This window comes from Chiroxiphia lanceolata, chromosome 2 (assembly GCF_009829145.1).
Source record: "Chiroxiphia lanceolata isolate bChiLan1 chromosome 2, bChiLan1.pri, whole genome shotgun sequence".
NCBI classification, from domain to species: domain Eukaryota; kingdom Metazoa; phylum Chordata; class Aves; order Passeriformes; family Pipridae; genus Chiroxiphia; species Chiroxiphia lanceolata.
Window position 1 is genome coordinate 97967188 of NC_045638.1, and position 22621 is coordinate 97989808.

General features: G+C 39.5%; 3 protein-coding genes across 8 annotated transcripts in view; 2 read left to right on the forward strand and 1 right to left on the reverse strand.

Moving 5' to 3' along the window:
- Positions 1-1308, reverse strand: part of SLC35A5 (solute carrier family 35 member A5) — a 65943-nt gene extending 64635 nt beyond the window's left edge. For 2 of the 6 annotated variants that reach the window (XR_004355431.1, XR_004355432.1), the window contains exons 1-2: positions 688-814; positions 408-576 (exon numbers count right to left, since the gene is read on the reverse strand). The gene's annotated coding sequence lies outside the window, so the exon portion shown is untranslated. Of the gene's footprint in view, positions 1-407; positions 577-687; positions 815-944; positions 1014-1245 lie in introns of those variants that run through there. The other 4 variants (XM_032680209.1, XM_032680211.1, XM_032680213.1 and 1 more) reach the window with 4 other exon arrangements.
- LOC116782528 (translation initiation factor IF-2-like) lies at positions 177-1536 on the forward strand. The gene is made up of 3 exons (XM_032679280.1): positions 177-251; positions 650-794; positions 893-1536. Exons 1-3 carry the CDS (start codon positions 177-179, stop codon positions 1534-1536), a joined length of 864 nt encoding a protein of 287 aa, XP_032535171.1.
- ATG3 (autophagy related 3) lies at positions 1485-22290 on the forward strand. The gene is made up of 12 exons (XM_032680214.1): positions 1485-1717; positions 4391-4432; positions 7681-7730; positions 8961-9031; positions 9944-10051; positions 12068-12117; positions 14089-14170; positions 14684-14718; positions 15439-15594; positions 16237-16364; positions 20336-20404; positions 22053-22290. Exons 1-12 carry the CDS (start codon positions 1646-1648, stop codon positions 22132-22134), a joined length of 945 nt encoding a protein of 314 aa, XP_032536105.1. The 5' UTR covers positions 1485-1645; the 3' UTR covers positions 22135-22290.
- Positions 22291-22621: the final 331 nt, after the last annotated feature.

The window sequence follows — 22621 nt, forward strand, 5'->3', positions numbered from 1 at the left end:
TAACAAGTGTATTTTACTGCTTTGTGTTAATTTATATAAAGATGCTTACATCACAAGCCGTAATCTTGTTCTACAGTTATTGTTTTCTTATTTAAAAAAAAAAAAGGGAATCAGAGAATCATAATCACAGAATCAATTAGGCTGCAAAAGACCTCTGAGAACATCAAGTCCAACCAATGACCGAACACCATCTTGTCGACCAGACCACGGCACTAGGTGCCATTTCCAGTCTCTCCTTAAACACCTCCAGGGTTGGTGACTCCATCACCTCCCTGGACAGTCCATTCCAATGCCCAATCACCCTTTTTGTGAAGAACTTCTTCCTAATGTCCAACCTAAACCTTCTCTGGTGCAGCTTAAGACTGTGTCCCCCTGTCTCTAGTCTGGGATAAGAGACAGACACTCACCTGGTTGCAACCTCCCTTCAGCTGGTTGTTGAGAGTGATAAGGAGAGAAGGATATGCTACGAGGACCACCAAAGGGGTATAAACAATGTATATACGCAGGGAGGACTCTTGAAGGTGGCAGAAAGAGGCTGGTTTCCCATAAGACTTGCATCTATGGAGTACCGATCAGCTAAAAGGATTAAATAAATCACACGCTTATTATTCTTAAATATTTCTTTAAGCATTCTTGCTCCTAATCCCAGCAAGGAGAAGTGCTACAAAAGCGGAGCGAGAGCAGCACCTCCGGGATGATCCGGCGTTCACCGAGGCGGGGGAGGCACAGGGACGGCTGGAGCAGCACCCGAGCCGCGTCCGCCGCCTCCAGCGCCGCCGTTACTCGCCCGGCCCGTTAACGGGCCCCGGGGCCTGAAAAACCGCGCGGGAGAGGAGGGGGACAGTCCCTCCGGGCCGGCTGCGGGCTGGGCTCTGGTGACGGTCCGTGCCAGCCCTGCGGGAGGGAGGAGAACCGGACCGCCGGCCCCGCGGGGGGACACTCACCCACCTCTCCGCCGAGCGAGCACCACCCGCCCGGATCTGCCACCGGCCACGTCGCTGCCGAGGGCTGCAGGCGGGGCTGCGGGGCGGCAGCGCCCGGGGCTCGGACGCCGCACCCAGACGCTCCGAGGCACTCCCGGGCGCGGCGGATCCCGGGAGGCTGCGGCACCGCTCTCCCCTTCGCTCATCCCCGCGGCGCAGCCCCGGCGCCCCCGGCCGGGCTCCCCCGGACCCCGCCCGAGGTCCCACAGGGATCCACCCCCGCACCCCCAACCCGACTCACCGCCCCCCCCACCGGCCTCACCTGGCGGGGCAGGGCGGGGCGGGGCCGCGCGCGCGCGCCCCCCGCGCGGCCCCTCCCCGCGCCACCGCCCCGCCCCGCGCGGGGGGCGCGCGCCCTCACAGCCCCTCCTTGGGCACAGCGGGCCAAGCCCCGCCCCCCACCGGGCACGTGACGGCGAGGACGCCGCTAGCCCCGCCCCTTCTCGAGCCCCACCCACGTGAGCCCCGCCTCTGGCCACGCCCCCTCCGCGACTTCCCCCTGTGTGACGTCACGAGCGAGCGACATGTGTGGGCGGTGGCGTGGGTCACGTGAGCGCGGGGGGAGGGCGCGGGCAGCGCCGTGACAGAGGGGTGGGGGGGCGGACGAGCGTCCGTCTGTCCATCCGTCCGTCTGACCATCGACCCACCGACCAGCCGCCACCATGCAGAACGTCATTAACACCGTCAAGGGGAAGGCCCTGGAGGTCGCCGAGTACCTCACACCCGTGCTCAAGGTGCCGGCGCTGCGCGGGAGCCGGGCTGGGGAGGGGGGACGGGACACCCGCGGCCGCTCCCTGCCCTTGTCCCGGCCCCAGAGCTCCGAGGTGGCGGCCGCGGGTCTCGGAAGGCGCCGTGCTGGGTGTGCTGGGGCAGAGCCATCGGCCCTTACTCCGCACCGGGCCGTGCGGGATGGAGGGAGCCCGAGCTGGAGCTCACATCCCGCTGGGAGAGGGGAGCACCCACCTGGAAGGTGCGGGCCTACTGAAATACGGGTATTGCTGGTCCTGCTTCTCAAGGAATGACTTATTTGCTGCTAGTTTCTGTCAAAGTGGCAAAACTTTAACTGGTTGTGTGACCAGGAATTGAAATGCAAGCGTACAGCCAGGCTGGGAGCCTGGTTTCGGAAATGCGTTGCAATGGTTATTTTGGGTAAGAGGGCGACTTCTTCAGCTGACATAAAAAAAAAACCAAACCAAACAAAACCAAGCACTTCTTAATTGTGTGAGCAGATGTTAAATTATGCAGCATATCTTATTTCTGTGTCAGAATTGCTGTGTTGCTACAAGCCTCCGTGTGTTACGGTAACTGTGAATGGTAGAAATGAGCCATTTGTTTCTTATAATAGTCTGCTTGTAAAGGTTGGCAGCACATCTGTTATAATTCTTGTTATTGCTTGTTTAGGTAGAGGCAATTTGTGATTTTCTGCAGTTGTTAGACTGCATCGCACTTTCTGACCCCTATTTACAAATAATTTTTTATGTAAATCCCAACTATGTGTATGACAGCCAAGAGCTTTCTCACTACTGATTTTCGCATTTTCAAATGTTTTTGGAAAAATACTTCTCCTGTACTTGTTTATGACAGCAGTCTCTCTGCCTGTGGCTTTGTGGTTTGACCTTTTATGTGCTTTGTACTCTGCAGCTGAGATTTTTGGGCAGAAAGCAGTGATCCTCAATTATTAATTGAACTTGTCCCTCTGTGGTATGTAGTATACTCTCCTCTGGATATTGGACTTTTCTAGAGTTGCCCACCAATGTGACATGTGTGGGCTACAGTGAAGTTGTGGCCTGTAAAGGTGAAGTGACTTGTTTACTGTAGTACAGTTGTCGTTGCACAGCTCATGTAATAGTGGAGGAATTCTTGTGTCCTCGTGAACTACTGAGAGGAAGCAGGAGTAGAACCTCCCAGGAATTGGAGGTTATAGTATTATGAGTATATCAACTCATAATAATAAAAATACTCCAGCTTGGTAACTTTAGAAAGATGCTAGACCTATGTCTCTCACTAGCTTATGTACCACAGAATGCACAGAGAGGAAAAAATGATTTACCCTCAGGGAACAGGGGATGGATATTTTACATGTTTTCTCTCTGCAATTCCAGAAACACAAGTCTGTGCATGTTGCCTTATGGTTCGTTTTGAGGTTAAACAGTAAATTGTCTCCACTGCGGTGTTGCACAACATGTTATTGAGGGCTCCGGGTCTTACGGCAATTCAAATTGCTTTGATTTCTGTCAGCTAGCACATAATGATGTTGTGATGTTTGTACAGCTGCAGTTTTGCCTATCTTGATCTTGTTCTCAAACGTATCTTCTTTAGAAATGAGGGAGAATGACGGTGTCCAGTACTATATGAAACAGGTGTGCTCGTTTCATTTTACACAGCATATGTGATATCACACACCAGGGTGAAGGAACAGGAATAACCAAATTAAGCAGTGGCTGGTTTTCTTTAATGTTTTCTGACTGTTTGAATAAGGTAAAGTTGTGGCCAAAATCAAGATATTTTCAGTTGCTGCTTTTAGTCTTGATAGGAAAAAAAAGTTCTTTAGGGCAAGTGTTCAGCGGTGCCATGGTAGAAATTATATTCTTTTTCAAAAGCCCTTTTTGGGTTGCTCTAATGCTGGGGAACAGTAGATTTCCTTGGTACTTGAGACTTTTCTGAAGAAAACAAACATGCAACCAGAAGTCAAAACAAAATACATTTCCTCTAGATTTGAATATGATAAAAGATGTTTTATCCTTAACCTTCGTACATGTCACCTTTAATGCAAAAGTACTTTTTTTCTCCGTGCAGAGCTAAGTCGTGTGTCTAGTTACCATCTATTCTTTCATCCATAAAAAAACCCCTGTGACAATATGCAAAAATCAAAGCTCTTACCAAGGTGAAGGCAAAGAAATGGGCATTAAAAGAAAGTTAATAACTGAGTCTTTCTGTGTAAGTTTTTCTAGCCCAGAGAAAAGTCATTTTGGTCATTCACTTCATGACCTTTTTTAACTGCAAAACCTTGTATTAATGCATTGCAGTACTGTTCAGTGCCTAGAACTTCAGAGTCCTGACTGTGAGAATCACTGATTCTCTGTCTCTTACTGGCAAATATAATATTGAGTGCTGGGGATTTTCTCTTCATTATTGGTATAATTGTTGGTAGCAAAAATTTTGTATATGTGATCATTTTTGTAATACCTCACATTCTGCAACAATTAATTTTAGTGAGCCTTATACTGTAGAATAAGGAAGCTACCTATCAGCCCTGGCAGAGGTTGCCTCCAGGCTGATTCATGGGTCCTTGGACAGAGCTGTTTGCAAGACAAAAGTAGAGCAGGTGTTTGTCTTTCCAGTAAAGTTGGGTAGGTTGATTTGTCAGCAGTTCTCAAAATTTCTAAACTTTTTTCTTTTTATTGCAGGAGTCCAAGTTTAAGGAAACTGGAGTAATTACACCTGAAGAAGTAAGTGTTTAGAAAGAACAAAGTATTTTGAAAGTAATGGTAAATTTTTTACACAAAATGAAATGTTCATCTCAAACAGTTCATGTCTTTGCCAAATAATTGTTGCATCTTTAAACAATTTTCTTAAAGAGAAACTTGTAAATGGCCTTCTTACTCTACAGATGAAATGTATCAACATAATTCCTCTTGAGATGACACTTGACACCTGAATGTAGGGTGCTTTTTTCCTCTGTTACGTTGTGAAAAGATTGAAAGGAAGCTGGGTCAGCAGCTCCATTTCTCATGGGAGTTCAGGACTAAAGCAGGAATATATTGATTTAAAAAGTCTTTCCCCTGAGCAACTCAAAGAGGAACCTTTATCTTTGGAACAGTCTTTGCTTACCTCACTTTTGGTTCCTTCCAAGGCTCTGTCAAGATCATTACATATACTTGTCCACACCAAGTATCCAGTGATTATTATTTTTCCCTCCTCTTCTCTATAGGCTACTTCAGGCTATCTTGCATTGCTGCCAAGCAATTGTATTTTTTTAAGGACTCTGATGCAAAGAGAAACAAATGGGATTTTTTTCTGGACTAGTGAAAACACTGATTGTGTTTTGACTTCCCCGTTCTGCTTTTTCTCTTATTGAAATGCTACTGATCTGCAAATACCTTGTCTTTACAGAGGTCTAAGAAAACAATGTTAAGATTATTGTGTAGAATGAAAGAAAAATGAAACAGAATGCAGAAATGTGAAGATGAGGTGGAAAAAAAATGGAACAAATGATGACTGATGCAGGTAGATAACGTGGACAGAAGTATCTTTTCTGTCATTGGTACCTTGCAGTTTTCTGCTCTGTTTTCTGGCAAGCAAGCACTGCTGCTTTCTGTGACCCAGAAGAGTACCACGCAGACAAACAGGCTTAGCAATATGTTCTCTTGTTCTGATAACCATATTTATGTGTGTATATATAAATATTTATATATCATATATATTTAATAATAATACATGAGCTTCATTATATACAAACAAGATTAACATAAAGTCTAGGAAAATGTTCTGCTAATACTTAATCCCTTCTTGATTTATGGGAGAAAACTTTGCAGGAGTACTGAAAGAAAAGGTATTTTCTGTAGAATGTAGGAAGAACCACACTGTATTACATTACACAGTTTGCAGTGTTTAAACCCCAGTACGACTGTGAATAGTATGTGTTCTCTGTGTCAAGATAGATGCTGCTGGGATGAATAAATTGGATCCTTCAAAACAGTAGTCAAGGGAACCAGTTATATAGCAAGAACAAATTTTTGTTAAATTTAGATGAAGCTGGAGTGTGGATCTGCTGATTGTCCCTTTGACAGTCTTTCGTCTTCCATGATGATTTTGGTCTTTATATAGTAATGATTGCTAAAGAAGGATTGAAAATCATCGACAATGGAGCTAGGATGTTATCTTTGAATGAGTTTGGATTTCTAGGGTAATTTTAGCTGTATTTTAGTCTGGGATACTAACTGTTCTGTAGATTTTTTGTGAGGTTCCTGTGGCTTGCCTCTGAAGATGAATCAATTAGCAATGAGGCTAAAGATGACTCATTAATCAAACTCAACACCTACTCCCTCTTTTCATATATCTGTGTACTTGATTTAACTGCAAAAAATTCTTGCCTGAGTTCTTACTAGTTAATGCCTCCAAAAGTTGACACCTGTTTTAATTATATATATAAATACAGGCAAATCTTTAAAAAATCATTCTTTCCAGGACTAGAAATAAGATGTCCTAAAATTGATCTCCTTCCACTTTGCAATATTGATTCAGGAATGAGATAGTGTCAGTGCTTGAGAAACAGAAAGTGAAACCAGCTAGATAATTTTGCTGCCTAAGCTGAAAAAAAGTAAATGGAATTTCAAGTGTTGTTTTAGGGTTTTACATCTGTTAGACCCATAAACAATGTTCTGTGTTTTTTCATCTTTAATTTTAATAATATGTTTCAACACTGGTGTCACAAATAGAGTTCCAGTTCCTTGAACAGAGAGCTTTAAATAATTTTGGAGTTTCATTTGTTATTTGTTATGCAAAGGGTGATGAGTTTTAAAATTTCCATATGTATTGGGAAGGATTGCTGTTTTCTTTAAAGTGAATATTTCCCTTTCGCCAGAGGCTTTTGTTAAAAAAATAGGTGAAAGGGAAGCACTTCCACAAAGATTAAATCTCTTAATCCCTAGGCAGTGCTGTGGTGTTTTCCCTGAACTGACCTGCCTGGCTTTGGAGGACATGTGAGAAAATGGCTGTGACACGCTGCAGGCCTGTTGTGTCACTGCAGCAGCAGCTGCTCAGCTGGGAAGGGTATTCTTGTAAACTGGCATTTTAGGACAAGAGAGCAACTGTAGCAATTTCTGTGCACCTCATATTGAAACCTAACTGCTGCAAGGACCACAAAAAATCACTTCTCCTAAGTGCAGGCTTGCCTTCCTCAGTTTATATGTGCAAAAAAGAAGCCTGGTGGGTTAGACTTTGCTGAGTGATATTTGAGTTTGTACACAAGTCTAGTGCTGGCAAGTCTAATAGGACAGTATCACTTTGAAATAGTAATGAGATTTTTTAAAAGCCTTTATCTCTCATACTAAGAACAAGCAGAGTGGATATTTTTAAAAACTATTTCTTCAGAACAAATTATATGTAATTTTTTTCAGTGTACTAAGTACTTGGTAATCCATATTTAGTTAACATCAGCGATCAACTATTATAGTGATGGTATTATTAAAATGCATACTGTTTATTCTTTTGTGCAGTTCTCATTGATTCAATGAACTGATGTTGTTCTTGGGTTTCTTCTTGCTGCAACATTGTTTTGAACAGGGAAAGAGAATTAAACATGTTTTTTACATTAAGCTCTTTGTTGTCTTTGTAAAACTTTGAAGAGTGGCAAAGAAAAATAGTTTCTTTATCACAAAGTATACAATATTACCAGGTCTAGAAACTTTTTTGCTTCTTACTGTACTGGTAGGCAATACCACAGCTTTTGAAACTAACTGAATTTGCTGTGAGGCTTAGTACATATTTCATTCAGGTGAAGTTGATTTAGTCTTCGCATTTTCATGGTTAGCTGAGAAATGGAGTTAAAATAAAGTATCCAACTGATATAAACAGTTGTTAGTTACATAATTAATCTATCAAAAGAATGTACAACTGAAATAATAATACTGAGGAAAATTGCAGATTTTCTCATACCATATTTAACAGTACTTTAATTTTTTTCCTGCCTTAACAGTTTGTCGCAGCTGGAGATCACTTAGTTCACCACTGTCCCACTTGGCAATGGTAAGTAAAATTGAAAGGATAATGGAAAGCTGGCATCCCTACCTGTGCTTTGATGTGTTTCCATTGGGTTCAGCTTTACAGTTGTCTCATTTCAGAACAGTACAGAGACTCTTACAGGAGAACTTTTATGATGTCTCTATGTTTAAGTCAGGCGGCGCTTGCTTATTGCTGTGTAGCAGTAGTTGAATGAGGATTTGTTTAGAATTTTTTTTGTTTGTTTCATTTGTCTTTCTAAGGTTTTAGAGGACATAAGTTGTTAAATACTGTGAATGCTTTTTGTGCTTACCTGCAGTAACAGCAGGTCTCCCTGAATTTGCCTTGGTGATTGAAAAAGCAAAGCCCATGTGCAACTGGAATTGCTCGGAAGTAGTTGTAAATGGTCTATTTTAGACAAGCATTTGTTAATTAAATATGTTAAAGTTGGCCCGAAGCAGAACACTTTGTGCGGTGCTTGTCCTCTGAAATCCCTTATGTATCCCATGTACATATGTTTCATGTACAATAAGGGTGCAAATAAGGTGCTTCCTCACATTTTACTACTGTCTTTCATTATGAAACTAATCAGTTCCTGAATGAGCGTTGTCTGTGCAGTTGGTATCATCAAGGTCTTGGCTCTATACTAGGCCATGAATTGCTGAAGGAGGAATTATTAGGCTTGAATCATAGTTTCTTACCCCTTTGCCATCTCCTTCAGAGAAAATAGATGTTGAGTCTGACCTATGTGCCAGATGTTTGGAATGGACTATTTAGAATGTTACTCTTATTTCAAACCAAAAACCATGAAAGGTGAAGGCAAATGCTTGAGTCATGTGAAATCAAAAAAGATTCCTTGAGCACTAGTGACTATGGACAGATTTTGTATTTATAGAGGTCTGTTTCTTGCTTTTTCTGAAGTTGCTTTCTTCAGACATTTGCGACTGTGTTGTCGCTGATCCTAGAAAATTTTATGTAGAATAGACTATTTTGTCAACCCATCTTTGCTTGGCCATCTCAAGGTAAAAGTAGTTTCTGAGGCAGAAAATAGTTTTGATCCCAGACCAGTTTAGGGGTGGCCAAGGTTCATAACCCCATATCTATATCAAAGTCTGTGTACAGGAAAGAGTCATAGCAAACAGATTCTTAGAGTAGGTCAAGAGGATTATATAAAATGTTCCTGATACACGCTGAAAATAGAAGGGTTCTTTTGTTTGCAGATCATCAAATTCTCAAATGGTGCACTTCATTTTACAGGGCTTCAGGAGAAGAACTAAAAGTCAAGGCTTATCTGCCAACAGACAAACAGTTCTTGGTAACTAAAAATGGTAAGGCTGAAGTTTAAATGTAAGTGTTCTTAGGATTGATGGAATGGTTGACTATGCTATCTACTCATTGTCTGTATTGCTAAGGGAAGCAAATACCTTGCACTTTGGATGCTCTGACTTTGCAATATTAAAGTTTTTCCTGCACTTCTAAATTCTTTCCCTTAGGCTGTTTGTTAATGGAGCTTATATGAATGATAGAGCTTGCCTTGATGGAGTAAAAATGAAATTCAAATATTGTAAACCTCTGTCTGTCTTCCTTTCTCCTATCCTTCAACTCATATTCAGTATCTGAAAGGAAAATGTGTTTATTTTCCTCTTTCTTTTGCAAACTGAGGCTGTTGAAGAGTTCCCAAAATGTCTTTCACGAGGACACTGATACTTCTAGTTCAGATATGTAGTTAATGTCACTGTCTCTGTCAATAGCAATCATATAAAAGCAATTTTAAATAAACTTATATCAGCTTCAAAGTTGTGTATGTATATTACTTGTGGTGATTACCTTTTTAAAGACAAATTAATTTGGAAAACTGATGCAAATCCAGGCAAAACTGTGCTTAAACCAAAAGTTGTTTACCAGTGTGAAGTAATAGATTGTCTCCAGTTGTTAGCAAATTAGAAGTTAATTCTTTTCTAATCCTTAAGAGTTTGGGTGAGAATGCTCTCGTGGGTAACAGAAGAATGAACTTTCAAGGCCACTGCAGTTGTTGTATTTTACATGAAATAAAACATCTGGTACAGCACATCAATTTTGCAAGTTTGGGCTTTTGCATTTGAAGTATAGGTTTAGGATTCCCTAAATAAGGACATATGAGAGACTGCCACATTTCAGAAGGCCTTGTGGGATAATTTCTTGCTCCAGTCTGTTTTTGTATAAGATTGACTGCATTCCTTTTGTTTTGCAATCTTTTGCAGTGCCGTGCTATAAAAGGTGTAAGCAGATGGAGTACTCAGATGAGCAGGAAGCAATTATAGAAGAAGATGATGGTGATGGGGGATGGGTGGACACTTTTCACAATGCAGGTACTCAAAAGTCTTGCCTCAGGCTTTGTGTTTGGTAATCTGATTTTTAGTTTACACTCTCTGAAAGTAAAATTTTTCTTATATACAGATGACTGTGTACTAATATCTAGTCTAGGAGAAATAAGTTATGCTATCAGTTAACCACTTGATTGGTACATGAATGCTCAGCTGTTTAACTCTGTGGCTGTATATGCCTGAAACAGGCTACTTTTCAGAGGTGTTGGCAATAGTTTCAGTATTCTCTTATTGCAGTTCTAGGAACTTATTTTAACAAATGAGCTGTGTAGTGGCTCATTCCTGAGTAAGGGAATCCTGTGAAGATAATGGTGGTTTAAAGTATTTGAAGAATATGGAAATATTTCTTTATTTTTAGGTTAAGATTGTATGTGAAGCACGTTGAGATCTATATCTTAATTATGACCTCAACTGACTTAATTATTTTAGTGTTTCCCATTCTGTTGAATTGTTGGATTGAGCTGAAAGGAGGAATCATTAGAAAATAGCAATCTTAGTATCTGATGTAAGTAGAGGAAGTGGGTGTAGTACTAAAAAGAAAGAAAATATTATTAAGTAGAGAGATGTGTGGGAGATGATGCTTTTTTATCATAAGTCCTTAGATAAGCTTGTGTTGATAAAGAAGTCTAAAAATTACTGCTTACGTGAATCTTTCTCACCAGTTTTTCTAGCAGCCTCTTAGAAATCCTTTTGCTCTTCTCTAAGAATTGGAAATTATATTTGTTTTAGTCTTGTTTCTTGATGTTCTATAATGAGTTAATAAAATTCTGTCCTTCACTGATGTTTTGTCCACCATTTCCAAACCCAGAAGGTACTCCTCTCAGTTTTTTCTTTCTTTGCTGTAAATTTTCTGCTGTAATATGGAAAAGTTCGCTGAATAGTTCAATCAGGGTTGGGAGAAAAAGGGTGGGAGATGATGCCTTTTGTTTCTCTGGACATATATTTTTCATCATCGGCAGTTCTTAAATGCATCACAGTTCACAATTGAACACCCCACACCAAAGAAATGGTTTGGAATATCTTTGTCATGTCCTTGAATTAAGGATGTAGTCTCCATCCCTGCTGTGAATAGACTTCTATGCCAAGTTTTCTATTTAGGGTTGACTGGTTTGGGCACCATGCTGTGGTAGCACAACTGTAACACACTGTTTACACCTGACCAGGTCTCCAAATGCTGTCAAATGAGATAAAAACAAAGTCTGTTTCCACCCATCTGTATAGATGTCTTTGATAGTACCACTTGTGGTAGGAAAAAATGTGTTCAGATGATCATACAGCCACTAGAAATGTATTATTTCCAAGCGGCATTCAACTGGCATTTCTGATCTTTAAATAGTTATTTCTGATGAGCAGTTATGTGATTCCAGATTCGTTCTCCACAGTGATGTAACTTATTTTGAGTTAAAGAGTTAATTAGATAAGTTTACTCTGTCAAAGCAGAATTTTGGCATGTATCCCAAAAAGTACTGGGTGAGAACTGCAGTAAAACTATAAAGCTAATGGGGAGGAACTCAAGAGTAGACACTATTGGGATTTGGGATGGTTTTTACTCTCACTTCCTCTCAACTAAAAGCATTGAGTGTTCTCCTACATTGTGCTTTGTCATTGCTTTCAAGATACTCAGAAATACTCAAAAATGTGTGCCTTTCTCATGAAGTTGAGATCCATTATTGTGATGGGAGTGCCTATCCTGAACTCACTTTTATGCAAAAGTACCTTAAAATTAAAGTCCAAATACGCCGTATTCCATCAATAAATTGTGTATGACATGCCACAGCTGTGCTGTGATGCTCCGTGTTACTGCTATGGTTTGCTTTTGGATGTCCAGCACTAAGCACATTACCAATACCAAATGAACAGCCTTCTAAATAACAAAATTGTTGTGAGAGGTAACTTGGAAAGATGGTATGCTTCTTTCTGAAATCTTTGCACCCTCTTTCTATTCTATTGTCTAACAGAGAAACAAGCTTTTTTAACAGTGACTTCTTGTTCAATTAACAGGTATAGTGGGTGCAACAGAAGCAGTTAAGGAGATCACACTAGACAGTAAGGTACTTGTTTCTAAATTTTCTTGTTGCTTTATTACAGGACCTAAAGGTAATAGAAGTTTTACCTGTAGCAATCTAGTTCTCCCTATGAAAGATTAAAATGTACTTTGTCACTAGTTGTCTTGCAGATATACATTGACCTTCATAGCCCGTGGTATTAGTCTGCAGACACATGCACATATGCATTATAAGCATGTGCATTTCCTTATTACTGAGTTTACTGAGGCATTTGTCTTTTTAGAATGTCCTTAGGTAGGCTTCTACAAACTGAAAATGAAGTTCTGTTTACACTGATACAGCACATTTGCACTTCAAGAGATTACTGTTTGGAGATCCAATGTAAAGAAATTTTTATATGGAAAAATACTGTAGGGATATAAAGTATTACTTTGTAATCTTTAACTACTGCAAGCAGCGTTTTAACACATTTGGTCCTATTTGACAGGCTTATGCTTCTGGTTTATAAGTACTAAAGCTGTTTAAATGTATACATCTTACAAAGTCATCAGTTTCTGCATGTGTTTCCAAAAAGTCACTGCAGCAGGAGAAAAATCTGAAATTGAAGTCTTCAGGAAACTGAGAACGGTTGGAAGTAGTTGAAATGACAACGTATTGGCTAACATGTTTAAGAAATGTGGAGAGAGTCACAGACACAAAATGCTTTTAAAGATAAGTTAGTTGTTAAATTGGAATTCTAACTCTGTGCTGCGAGAGTTTGCTAAACCGTCCAAGCACTAGACTTTGGATTCTAAAAATTAGAGGAAAGAGAATGGACTGCCCAGTGCTAGCACACAATTGTAAACACCTCAAAACGCTATTGTTACTGTGAATTATGTGTAATTCAAGTGAGACTGTGCTAAATGTCGTAAAAATACTGCTTTTTTATGAGTCAGTAACATAAGGGTGAAAGGAACACTCTAAAGAATAGCTAAAGTTGGTCACTGTTTCTGCCAAACACAATACTTGCAGAATGTTACTGTGATTTATAACTACTCTTGCGTGTTTTGAGTTGGATTTCACTTCTAATCTATTGTATGTAAAAGAAACTTGCTTGCTTGGACCATGGGTCCAGTCCAGGAGAACAACCCTTTTCTGCTAATGTTCTGTTTGACAATGCACGTTGTAACTTAGTTTCTTACTAACTGTGGTGTTTCCTGTTTTTTAAATTAAAAAAACAGCCACCTGATGTTTGCAATTAGAACAGCTTCTAATTATAATAATTATTTTGAGTATTCAAGTCTTCTTAAAACCTGTGTAAATTGAAACCTCTGCCTTCTGAATTTCACTGGAGTTGTGCGCTGGATTCAAATGCTGTGCAAGGCCCCGAAGAAAAAGTTGTCTGTGGGCTTGTGCTGTATTCATTTCTGTTGGACTTATGTTTCCTTGGACTATGATATCAAAATGTGATCTCTTTTGGGACTCTCTTGTGTTTTAGAAACAATTATGGAGCTGGACAAGGCTCGTAGTTTGTGGAAATGGATGACACTTTTAGTCATATGATTTAGTCATATGATTTTATGTATTCGGGCAAGGAGCAGGGAATTGGACTTAATCATCCTTATGAGTCCCTTCATTGAGATATTTTATGATAACTGCTGCACAGTTGGACATGGGTTAGGACTTACAAAATCTTAACCTACATGTTTAATCTCAACTGTTAAGTCGTTACCTTTCATTTGAGGTCTTTTAACTGTTTAACACCGTGTTCACTCTGCTTAGGAATTAAATCATTCCAGATTGCAAAGTCAAAGGAGAACTTTTTAAGTGGATCTTTAATGTCATACTAGGACTTTGAAACTAAGATGAGTTAATAAGCAAATATTTCAGTCCAGTGTAGTATTTCTTAATATTGCAGAAATTATTCTTCTGATTCACCGAATGTATTGACTGGACTTACACCTTAAATTTGCTGGGGCTATAAGCTATATAGATGCAACAGTCTTTAAAGCAGTGTTTTCAATTTAACTTCTTAAGGATAATTTAAAAATACCAGAGTGTTCAGCATCTTGTGAAGATGATGATGAGGAAGATGAAGGAGAAGCTGCAGACATGGAAGGTATTTCCTTAAATTGGGTGGGACATGCTTTATTTCAGTCCTTTAAGTAAAGCAGTGCTCTCTAAGAATCACTCTTTATTTTCATGGAGTGCATGCTGGAACATTCAGCAGGCATATGCTCTTTAACATCTTTTGTATGGTCTTACTGATGCATGTTTACTCTGACTTGTGTGCCAAAACCTGTGTGAATGTTAGTGACTGGGAAGTTAATCTGTGTAGCAGAACAGATCCAAGCAAGTATAAATTAGGGATTTAGCACAGCTTCCTTCCAGCTTCATATCTACACTTAAACTCAATCTGCCTGTATAAAACCACTGAAGGATTGCTCATCACCTGCTTACTGTAGTCTTGATCAAAGTTTTATGAAAAAAAGGAATAGTCTGGTTTGGGGATTGGGAAGTCTACGTGAATGAAACATCTTTAGATACATGTAGATTAAAGAGTTGTTTATGAATGACAAATATGATGACTAGCTACAAGCTGAACATAGAATTTTATGGGTCTTCTTTTCAGAGTATGAAGAAAGTGGGCTATTGGAGACAGATGATGTGAGTGAACAGTTCTCTATCTTGTCTGTTACAATATAAGCACAAGCAAATGAATGAAATAACAAACGTATGAGTAGTGGGATTACTGAGCCTGGTTTCTTGTGGATTTGTCTCCAGACAACCTACTGCAGTAACCTAAACCCTTGGGTTCTCAAAGATTCCGATCACAGAAATTTTGGTTGGTTTTGCTAATCCATTTTGCTCTGCTCACACAGTGCTGTATTCATGAGAAGTAAAAAATGCAGTGGTTGTTCTTGAGGTTTACATATGGAGGATGAGTGGCTTGTAGGTTCAGTAGATTCCACTAATGCATCAGACTGTCAGGAGAGAAAACAGGGCACCATTATTTGTGGTACTGTCCTAAGGTCTTCGTGAACCTGCATAAACTGAGACCTCTTCCTTCTGAATTTCATTGGAATTGTCTGTTACTTGTGAAAGAAGGTAGGGGGATGTAGCAAGGTGGTTGCATACTTCTTAAGAAATCAGACCTTTTTTGAAAAGTAAAAAACCCCATTAAAAATAAAACCAAAAATACTTGGTGGGAGAGAAACTGATACTCATAATTTAAAGATAAAAACAAATCCCAAAAGCCTAGGGTTTTTTTAATGCTCACTTAAGAACATTCATAAAGGTTCTACAGCTTTACATAACTACTTGGGATGGGAAAGGAGAGAACTCAAACAAGACTGTACTAATCTTGTCATTTTTATCTTGAAACAGGCAACACTTGACACAAGACAGATTGTAGAAGCTAACAAAGCTAAAGTTGATGTTGGAGGGGAAGATGCTATTCTACAGACTAGAACCTATGACCTCTACATCACTTATGACAAATATTACCAAACTCCAAGGCTCTGGTTATTTGGATATGATGAGGTATATAGTTCAGTTGGGTTTTTTTCCCTACTTCTGTAAAATTAGATTCACTGTGTCAAATAGCAAGGCTATTTTGTTGCTTATTCATAGTAGAAATTTAAAGGAAAGAATGATGAGAAAGCGATTAAACAGGCTTGTAGGCAGGACTTATGGTACTTGCAGGAAGTAGGAACAACTTATATGAAAAGTGCACTTGGTAAGTGAGCACATTTGGAAGGAAGCAAATTGTGCTCTGTCACTGGAGTTTCTGTTATCACTGTAGAGCTGGTAATAACCCCAGTAAACTCAGTCAAGTAAGTAGGTTTGTGTTTCCATCATCTTCAGAGGGAAAGGATTAGATGAATCTTTCTTCCCTTTAATGACTAAATTTCTTGAGTTAAAGTTGGTTAGAGCTTACAGCTCAAATACCTAGGTGGGAACCTAGCTGGTTGGCAAACATATTGACTTTATCATTCACCTGGTATATTAAAAAGAAAAAGCTGTGCAGCACTAGTTCTATAGCATATGGATTTTGTGTACCTCCAGAACTGTTAAGTTTAAGGTGCTTATAATTTATGGTGCATGACCTGTTAATGATGTTAGAAAAGAGCAAGATTTTTTGCTATTAATGCTTTTGTTTTCCTGTTCCTTTTGCCTCTATAGCAACGGCAGCCTTTAACAGTAGAGCACATGTACGAAGATATTAGTCAAGATCACGTCAAGAAAACAGTGACCATTGAAAACCATCCTCATCTTCCTCCACCTCCCATGTGCTCAGTTCATCCATGCAGGTAAATCTTTGCTTCTGGTCTGATTCAGCAGGCAGACACAAAGCACTTCAGTGTCCTTATTAAGGATTTTGTTCAGGTTCTCTGGACATCCTCCACAGTTGGCTGCCATAGTGGTCTGTTATTTTCTGAGGCAGTATGAAAGGAAGAGTTCGGCAATTCTTGGAATTCATTCCAGTGCTCACTGTAGCGTGTTCAGCAGTTAGTACTGTCTTCTCTCTGATCAACTTGCTTTTACTCGCTTCCCTACAGACTCCAGAAGATGGCAGACTACTAGAACTCTATAAAGTTCTGTCCTTGCAGCTGTTTTTTGGGGAGGGTCGAAGTATGTGTACTTTGGCAGCAGAAAAAGCTATTCAAACATGAAATAACAATTTCTTATTTTATGTTAACTATCTTCTGCTCCCCCAGAAGTCCTTGAAATTTTGCACTTATAAGTAGAGATCCTCTGATTGCCACACAAACAAAACACACTTGTGTTTTTAGGGTGTTTTCTGATGAATTTTCCACATTTCTCACCAAAGACAGAGGGAGCCTGTAGTTTGACTTGCTGCATAGGTATTTTTTCTAGGTCTTTGAAAGGTGCATTCTGTCTTAGCTATAGGCTCCATCATCCTTTTAGGTGTCTCAGTGATACAGAGCCGATATCTTAGACAGTGTAACTCCTCAACTTCTTGACAGTGTTAAGTTCTTGGAGATATGAGTTTGGGCTTTTATCTCATTTTAAAAAAAGACACTCTTTGTAATATTGTTTATGTTTTTTAAAAAAAGTTCAGACTGCCCCTTTAAGTCATTTAATTTCCTTTGACTTAAAGAAACACATCAGGGGTCTTTATCACTATTTGAGGTGTCAAATAATCAGCTTGTTCTTGACAAGCTTATGGTAGGTTTTGCTGACTCAAAGCCATTATTTGGTCATCAGTCTTGGGAAGGGTATACCATTCTTTTGAGAGAGCAAGGGAACTTTGCAAGAAGTATTTTATGGCTACTTTTGATCTTATTATGAGGATGTATATTCATGGCCTTAGTAAAGTTTGTGTTTTCTGGAAGCCCTGCTAATAAATTGGTTGGGAAGAAGCTTCTGTTGATGGATGCAGGCTGGGAGGGCACTCTCAGAAGGAACTTAATGACCAGATATTTGGGCATGACCACCCTCACTGACTGGGTAGAAGTGTGGGTTTTATACTGGCCTGTGACCTCTGCTTAACTTTTCTAATACCTTTGCAGAGTAAGAACCAATGTAATGTTAATCTGTGAATTTGGATTGAGTCTCTTCATGGGTGAGAGCTCTTTGGTCATGTTTTCACTTCTTCCCCTGAAGCCAGTGAAGTGCCAGTTCCTTTGTTATGTAATGCACATCTACACTTGAAGAAATGGTTTGCATCATGAGCCTTGTTTCAATTTTAAGAATGAAAGAGATGATTTATAATGAAGTGAGACAGATTTGCTGCTCAACTTAAATGTGGAGGAAACATTGTGTCTAGTTCTTCTCAAAGAGCAATCTAGTTGACCAGCAACTGCTTAACATTTGAAAGATTTGAAAAGGTAATCTTGAAACTGTGAAGAAAGAGGCCAACAGTGTATCAAGAATGAAGGTTTTAAGTATATGTTCTCTTACTTTCCAAGGTGAGCTATTCTATTTTTTAATTTGGTGAGGCTAACAGCTAAGAAGGTCTGGGGTTTTGAGGTAAAAAGTGATAGCTGAAACTATTGTCTTTAATTCAGCTAGGAAATACCAGTGTTTAGCTACCACTGTTGCTTCCCATCATGTTACAAGAATTGTGTAATGTAGTATATTTGTATGATACTAAACTAACTTATCTGTTTCTTGTGACGTGAATATCCTCACGTCATGCGTCAGAGAAAGGAAAGAAGCAGCAGTTGGATGCTGTTGGCAGCTGTTTGACATAGCTTCTATTTTAAGTAGTTAGTTAAAATTGTTCATCTTGCAGCTCTGCTGTAAGTTTTATTTCTTGTCAGCATTTTTATGGTACTGGGAGGAACATAGTTAACTTCCTCATTAATTGCTGTAAGCGGCTTTAATCTCAATTCTCAGCTTTTTATGTGGTTGTTATGAAGGGACTATTAAACAAGTTACTACTAAACATTTACAATTTAACTGTAATTGCTTGCACTGATTCCGAGGGCTTATTTTTCTCCATTTCAGACTAAATGATGATAGCCTTCTCAACTCTTTTTCCTTCTTGTGTACTCTAAATATCTGTAAGGAAGCAACTAGAGGCAACTGTAAGGAGCAGTGAATTGAGCCAGTATGCTCTTAGAGACTTCTAATAGCTTCAGGGTGACCCATATTCTGTACCATCAGAAAAAAAATAGTCCACAGTTATGGATAATGTCAAAACTTTAGTTTTGGCAGTGGCCAAGTTCCTGTATAGAAGCAACTGGCCTTGGCACCTGAAAGGGCATGTGTTCCACACAGACATCATGGGGATCCAGAATTGGAATCCAGTGTGAGGGTTAGTTGATTTGCAAAGATCAAGAGCAAATGACAAATGCTGACCTTTAGTATTTCCCTGGACTTGCATGTTCCTGTTTACAACGTGTCTTGGTAGCTTTGCAACAGCTTCCTTCCTTGTTTGCAGTTGCTGGCAGCACAATTAACTACAGAGTAACTACTAAGTGCCAGTTGCTGGTGAGCTATTTAAATTGACATACTGATATCAAAGCATGGTCAGAAAGTTATGCAAACTCTGCTTACCGCTCGCCTTGTTGCCAGTCGGCACGTAGGTTGTTTTAGGATGGGCATTTCAGACTACTGCTGCTCACCAACCTGCAGTGCTGTGTACGTGGATGTCCATAGCCCTGTATGACATCACTGATAAAGATTGCCTAAGGAATCGTGCATTTAAAACAAAGTTGAAGTACAGATAAAAGAAAGATTAGTTACACTACCTGGGAGTTTGTGTTACAAGTATATAAATAAAACATAAATACAGTTGTTTTCCCCTCTGACTTGGTATGTTCTTCAGATCCTGGTTTAAGTGGTGTAAGAACTGAACACAAGACCATTGCAAATTGTACCTGGTCATTAAAAGATTTGAAACCTTCATCATTACAGATATTTAAAACTAGACCAGATAAGGTCCGTCCTGAGCAATTTGTTCTAGTTTGCTGCTCGTTGAGCAAGGAGGGTTAGACTAGATGAAGACTGTCTCTTCCAACCTTAGCTATTCTGTAATTCTCTGTTATATTCCCAGGATCAGCTTTGTACATAAATATTGTGTGTTGCATAGTAGGTTGGGTATGTCACTGATGAGAATGTAAAAACTTAGTGACCTGAGGAAATATTTATCCTCCTCTGCAGTGCTTTACAATAACAGTCACAAGAGAGAATAAAGTACCTTAGAAACTGTTGATTTGCTATAGAACCCAAGTTACCACCAGAGAAAATCTCCATATCCTAAAACAGTCCTAGAGCAGCAGTTCCGAATTTATACAGGGTTAGTTTAACCTGCCTAGGAAACTATGACTTGTTTTAGTGTTTGAAACCTCTTAAGCTTTACAAATTTAAGAGTGCAGCAGAGGCAACCAAGAATGTTGCAGCAGTTTCTAGGCATCTTCTTCAGGAGGAATCTAGGAACTTCTGGTGGCTTCCTGCTGGTCACAATTACCTTCTGGGGGCTTAACTGGTGGCTTTCTTGGAATTTAGCAGTTAAAAATTATACTAGTGTCAAGCAGTATATATTGACTCTTATTATGACACTCAGTCTCCATTGTGGCATGGAACATTTTTTACTTTCCTTGTGAGGGGTTTTAAAGATAATGTTACGTTCATCACTTAGTATTATCTTTCAGTTACTGTTGGGATTTTATTTTCTCAGTAAGCTGAAAATTTCCTCTTGCTGTTTCTGAAACTAACAGTCCAAAATTATTTGATTTGCAGAGAACCTAATCTTACTGAGAGGAAGGGGATATTACTTTTTCCTTAAAATATTTTCTGATCTGTTTTTCAGGCATGCAGAAGTCATGAAGAAAATAATTGAGACTGTTGCAGAAGGTGGGGGAGAACTTGGAGTTCATATGTATCCTTTTTTACTACGGTGATTCTTGGAGATTTCTCCACTGTAAGAAGCTGTCACCTCAAGGTTCCTAAACTGGAATGCAACTGTGTGTGAAAGCAGTGAACAACTGCTTGGGGTGGCACTTGCTAGAGTTCTCGGATGAGCTCCGTTGTACAAACACTCTGTTAAGTAGCTGGGGGGCCGGGAGTGGTGTATGGCAGGAGCAATGGGGAAGGTAGGTAGGATTGGAGGGACAGAATTGAGCCCTTGTTTGTAGGGATGTGAAGGAGGTAGCTGTGAGCATGAAACAGAGATCCCAGTGTAGGAGGGTGAGATTGGAGATTCATAGACTCCATCTGGAGTATAATCACTCCTTCGAACAGCTTTGTATTACCTTTGAAATTCGTTTCTGAAAGATGTAGAGGTCCCATTATTTTCTACTCTGCACGTGAGCAGTAACTTGGTAAAACATTTAACTGACAAAAAGGCAATGAAAATTACTAAAACCATTCTGTACATCAATATCAGATGCTTCACCATTAGAATTTTCTTTCAGCAAGCTGACTCATCTTAGTTATGCTTTGTAGTAAATACAAAGCTTTCTGACTGAAGTAACCTCCATGTTAGAAGCAAGTGCGTCCTTTCAGAATAGTGCTCTTTGCTGCTGTAAGGCAAGAAAGGAGGAATTACTGAGCAGTTCTAGGTCTCGAATTGGTAAAATTCCCATTTACTGTATAAGTTGAGACTTGCTCAATTTGTGCAGCAATCAGCTGAAACTGAACTGGAAAATAATTGTCTGGCAAGGTAGTTAAGTCCCCTACTCCTCAACAGTTACAAATAGCTTATTTTCAAGGTTTTGATTACTTTTTTTATTATTACTTAACAAATTGAGGCATTTTTAATGTGCGATTTCTCTCGTCATTATGTGTTTGTGAAGAAATGGTCCATGAGACTGATACGTCAAAATAGTAGAGTTTACTTCTATCCAGTACCAATGCAATTTAATAGTCAATTGAAAGTTGTGATTTATTTTAATTCTGCAGTTCCCTGACTGCCTCATTCCCTCATGGAGAGACACTTTAGATTATAATTATCTTACATACTCCAGACTGCAAAGTCAGGCCCAATATGCATTTGAAGGTGATATATACAAGGGAACTCTCCTCTACAAAGGCAGACTGCTCAGCATAGTAAGGCTAATCTCTGCACTCATTAACAGGAAGGACCTCTTTCAAAGGGTGGTTCAGAACAGGAAAACCAATTTCTTTTTCTGAGCCACTGAAACACTGAGGAGGATCCTGCTTTGCCTGCCACTACAGGAGGGTAGCTAGGGATTAGCCTTGCTGGGTGGAATTCACCTTGGCATTTGTTTACAAATACTAAGTATGTAAATAGTATTGTAAGTGTTTGTGTGGTGTCTGCAAGATTTATTGAAAATAGCTCCTGTTTCCCTCTCTTAACTTAAAAGAGGAAGATCTGTGTGTTTGGTCAAGCATTGGATATCATTACCAGAACTCTGCTGTATAATTTCCCAGTCTCTAACTGCATAATTGCTAGGTGTTATTTTCCTATTAGCTAGAAATACTGTTGAGCTGATCACTGAACGTGAATTCTACTTTGTTTTACAGAATTTCTAGCTATTGTACATTTTCCTTAATATGGAACTCAGGTACCTTCTTATTTTCTTGAAATTTGTACAGGCGGTCATTCCAACAATAGAATATGACTACACGAGGCACTTTACAATGTAACTAAAATAAGAGATGTACTCCTCTAATTATAAAATCTTTTTTTAAATAACCCATCCATGTGACTTACACAACATTATACACAATTTCTGTAACTAATCTTTTATCAACTTGATGCATTAAAATAAAATGTTCCATTACCAGCCTTTTTAATAAAAATCTTTGTGTGTAATATAAATAAATCACGTTCATTCCGATACAGACGCTGCACTAAGAAGTGGGATTTTTTTTCTCCATGATTCTTCAATTTCCTTTCATCAGAAGACTATTTTTGTGTATGTTGGAAACTAAAATCTACTTTTATAGTAGAAACCTAATACTTTTAGCTTCATTGCTGATTCCTGAAAATATGAATTTTCTTTTTTTTTTCCTCTCCTATTTAAATTCACTTAGAGTTATGTGGGTTTATTCCCTGCCTATGAATGGTATGTTTCCTCTATGTGGAGGAGCATTTTGATAGCTGAACAAAATGAGTGACTGTCTTGTTAGG

Coding starts and splice junctions, on each gene's coding strand:
- LOC116782528 (XM_032679280.1), top strand. CDS start 177: ATGACCGAACACCATCTTGTCGACCAGACCACGGCACTAGGTGCCATT. Junction 252..649: donor TCTCCTTAAACACCTCCAGG/GTTGGTGACTCC, acceptor TCCTAATCCCAG/CAAGGAGAAGTGCTACAAAA. Junction 795..892: donor CGCCGTTACTCGCCCGGCCC/GTTAACGGGCCC, acceptor GGTCCGTGCCAG/CCCTGCGGGAGGGAGGAGAA.
- ATG3 (XM_032680214.1), top strand. CDS start 1,646: ATGCAGAACGTCATTAACACCGTCAAGGGGAAGGCCCTGGAGGTCGCC. Junction 16,365..20,335: donor TGCTCAGTTCATCCATGCAG/GTAAATCTTTGC, acceptor TCTGTTTTTCAG/GCATGCAGAAGTCATGAAGA. Junction 20,405..22,052: donor GGAGAACTTGGAGTTCATAT/GTATCCTTTTTT, acceptor TATGGAACTCAG/GTACCTTCTTATTTTCTTGA.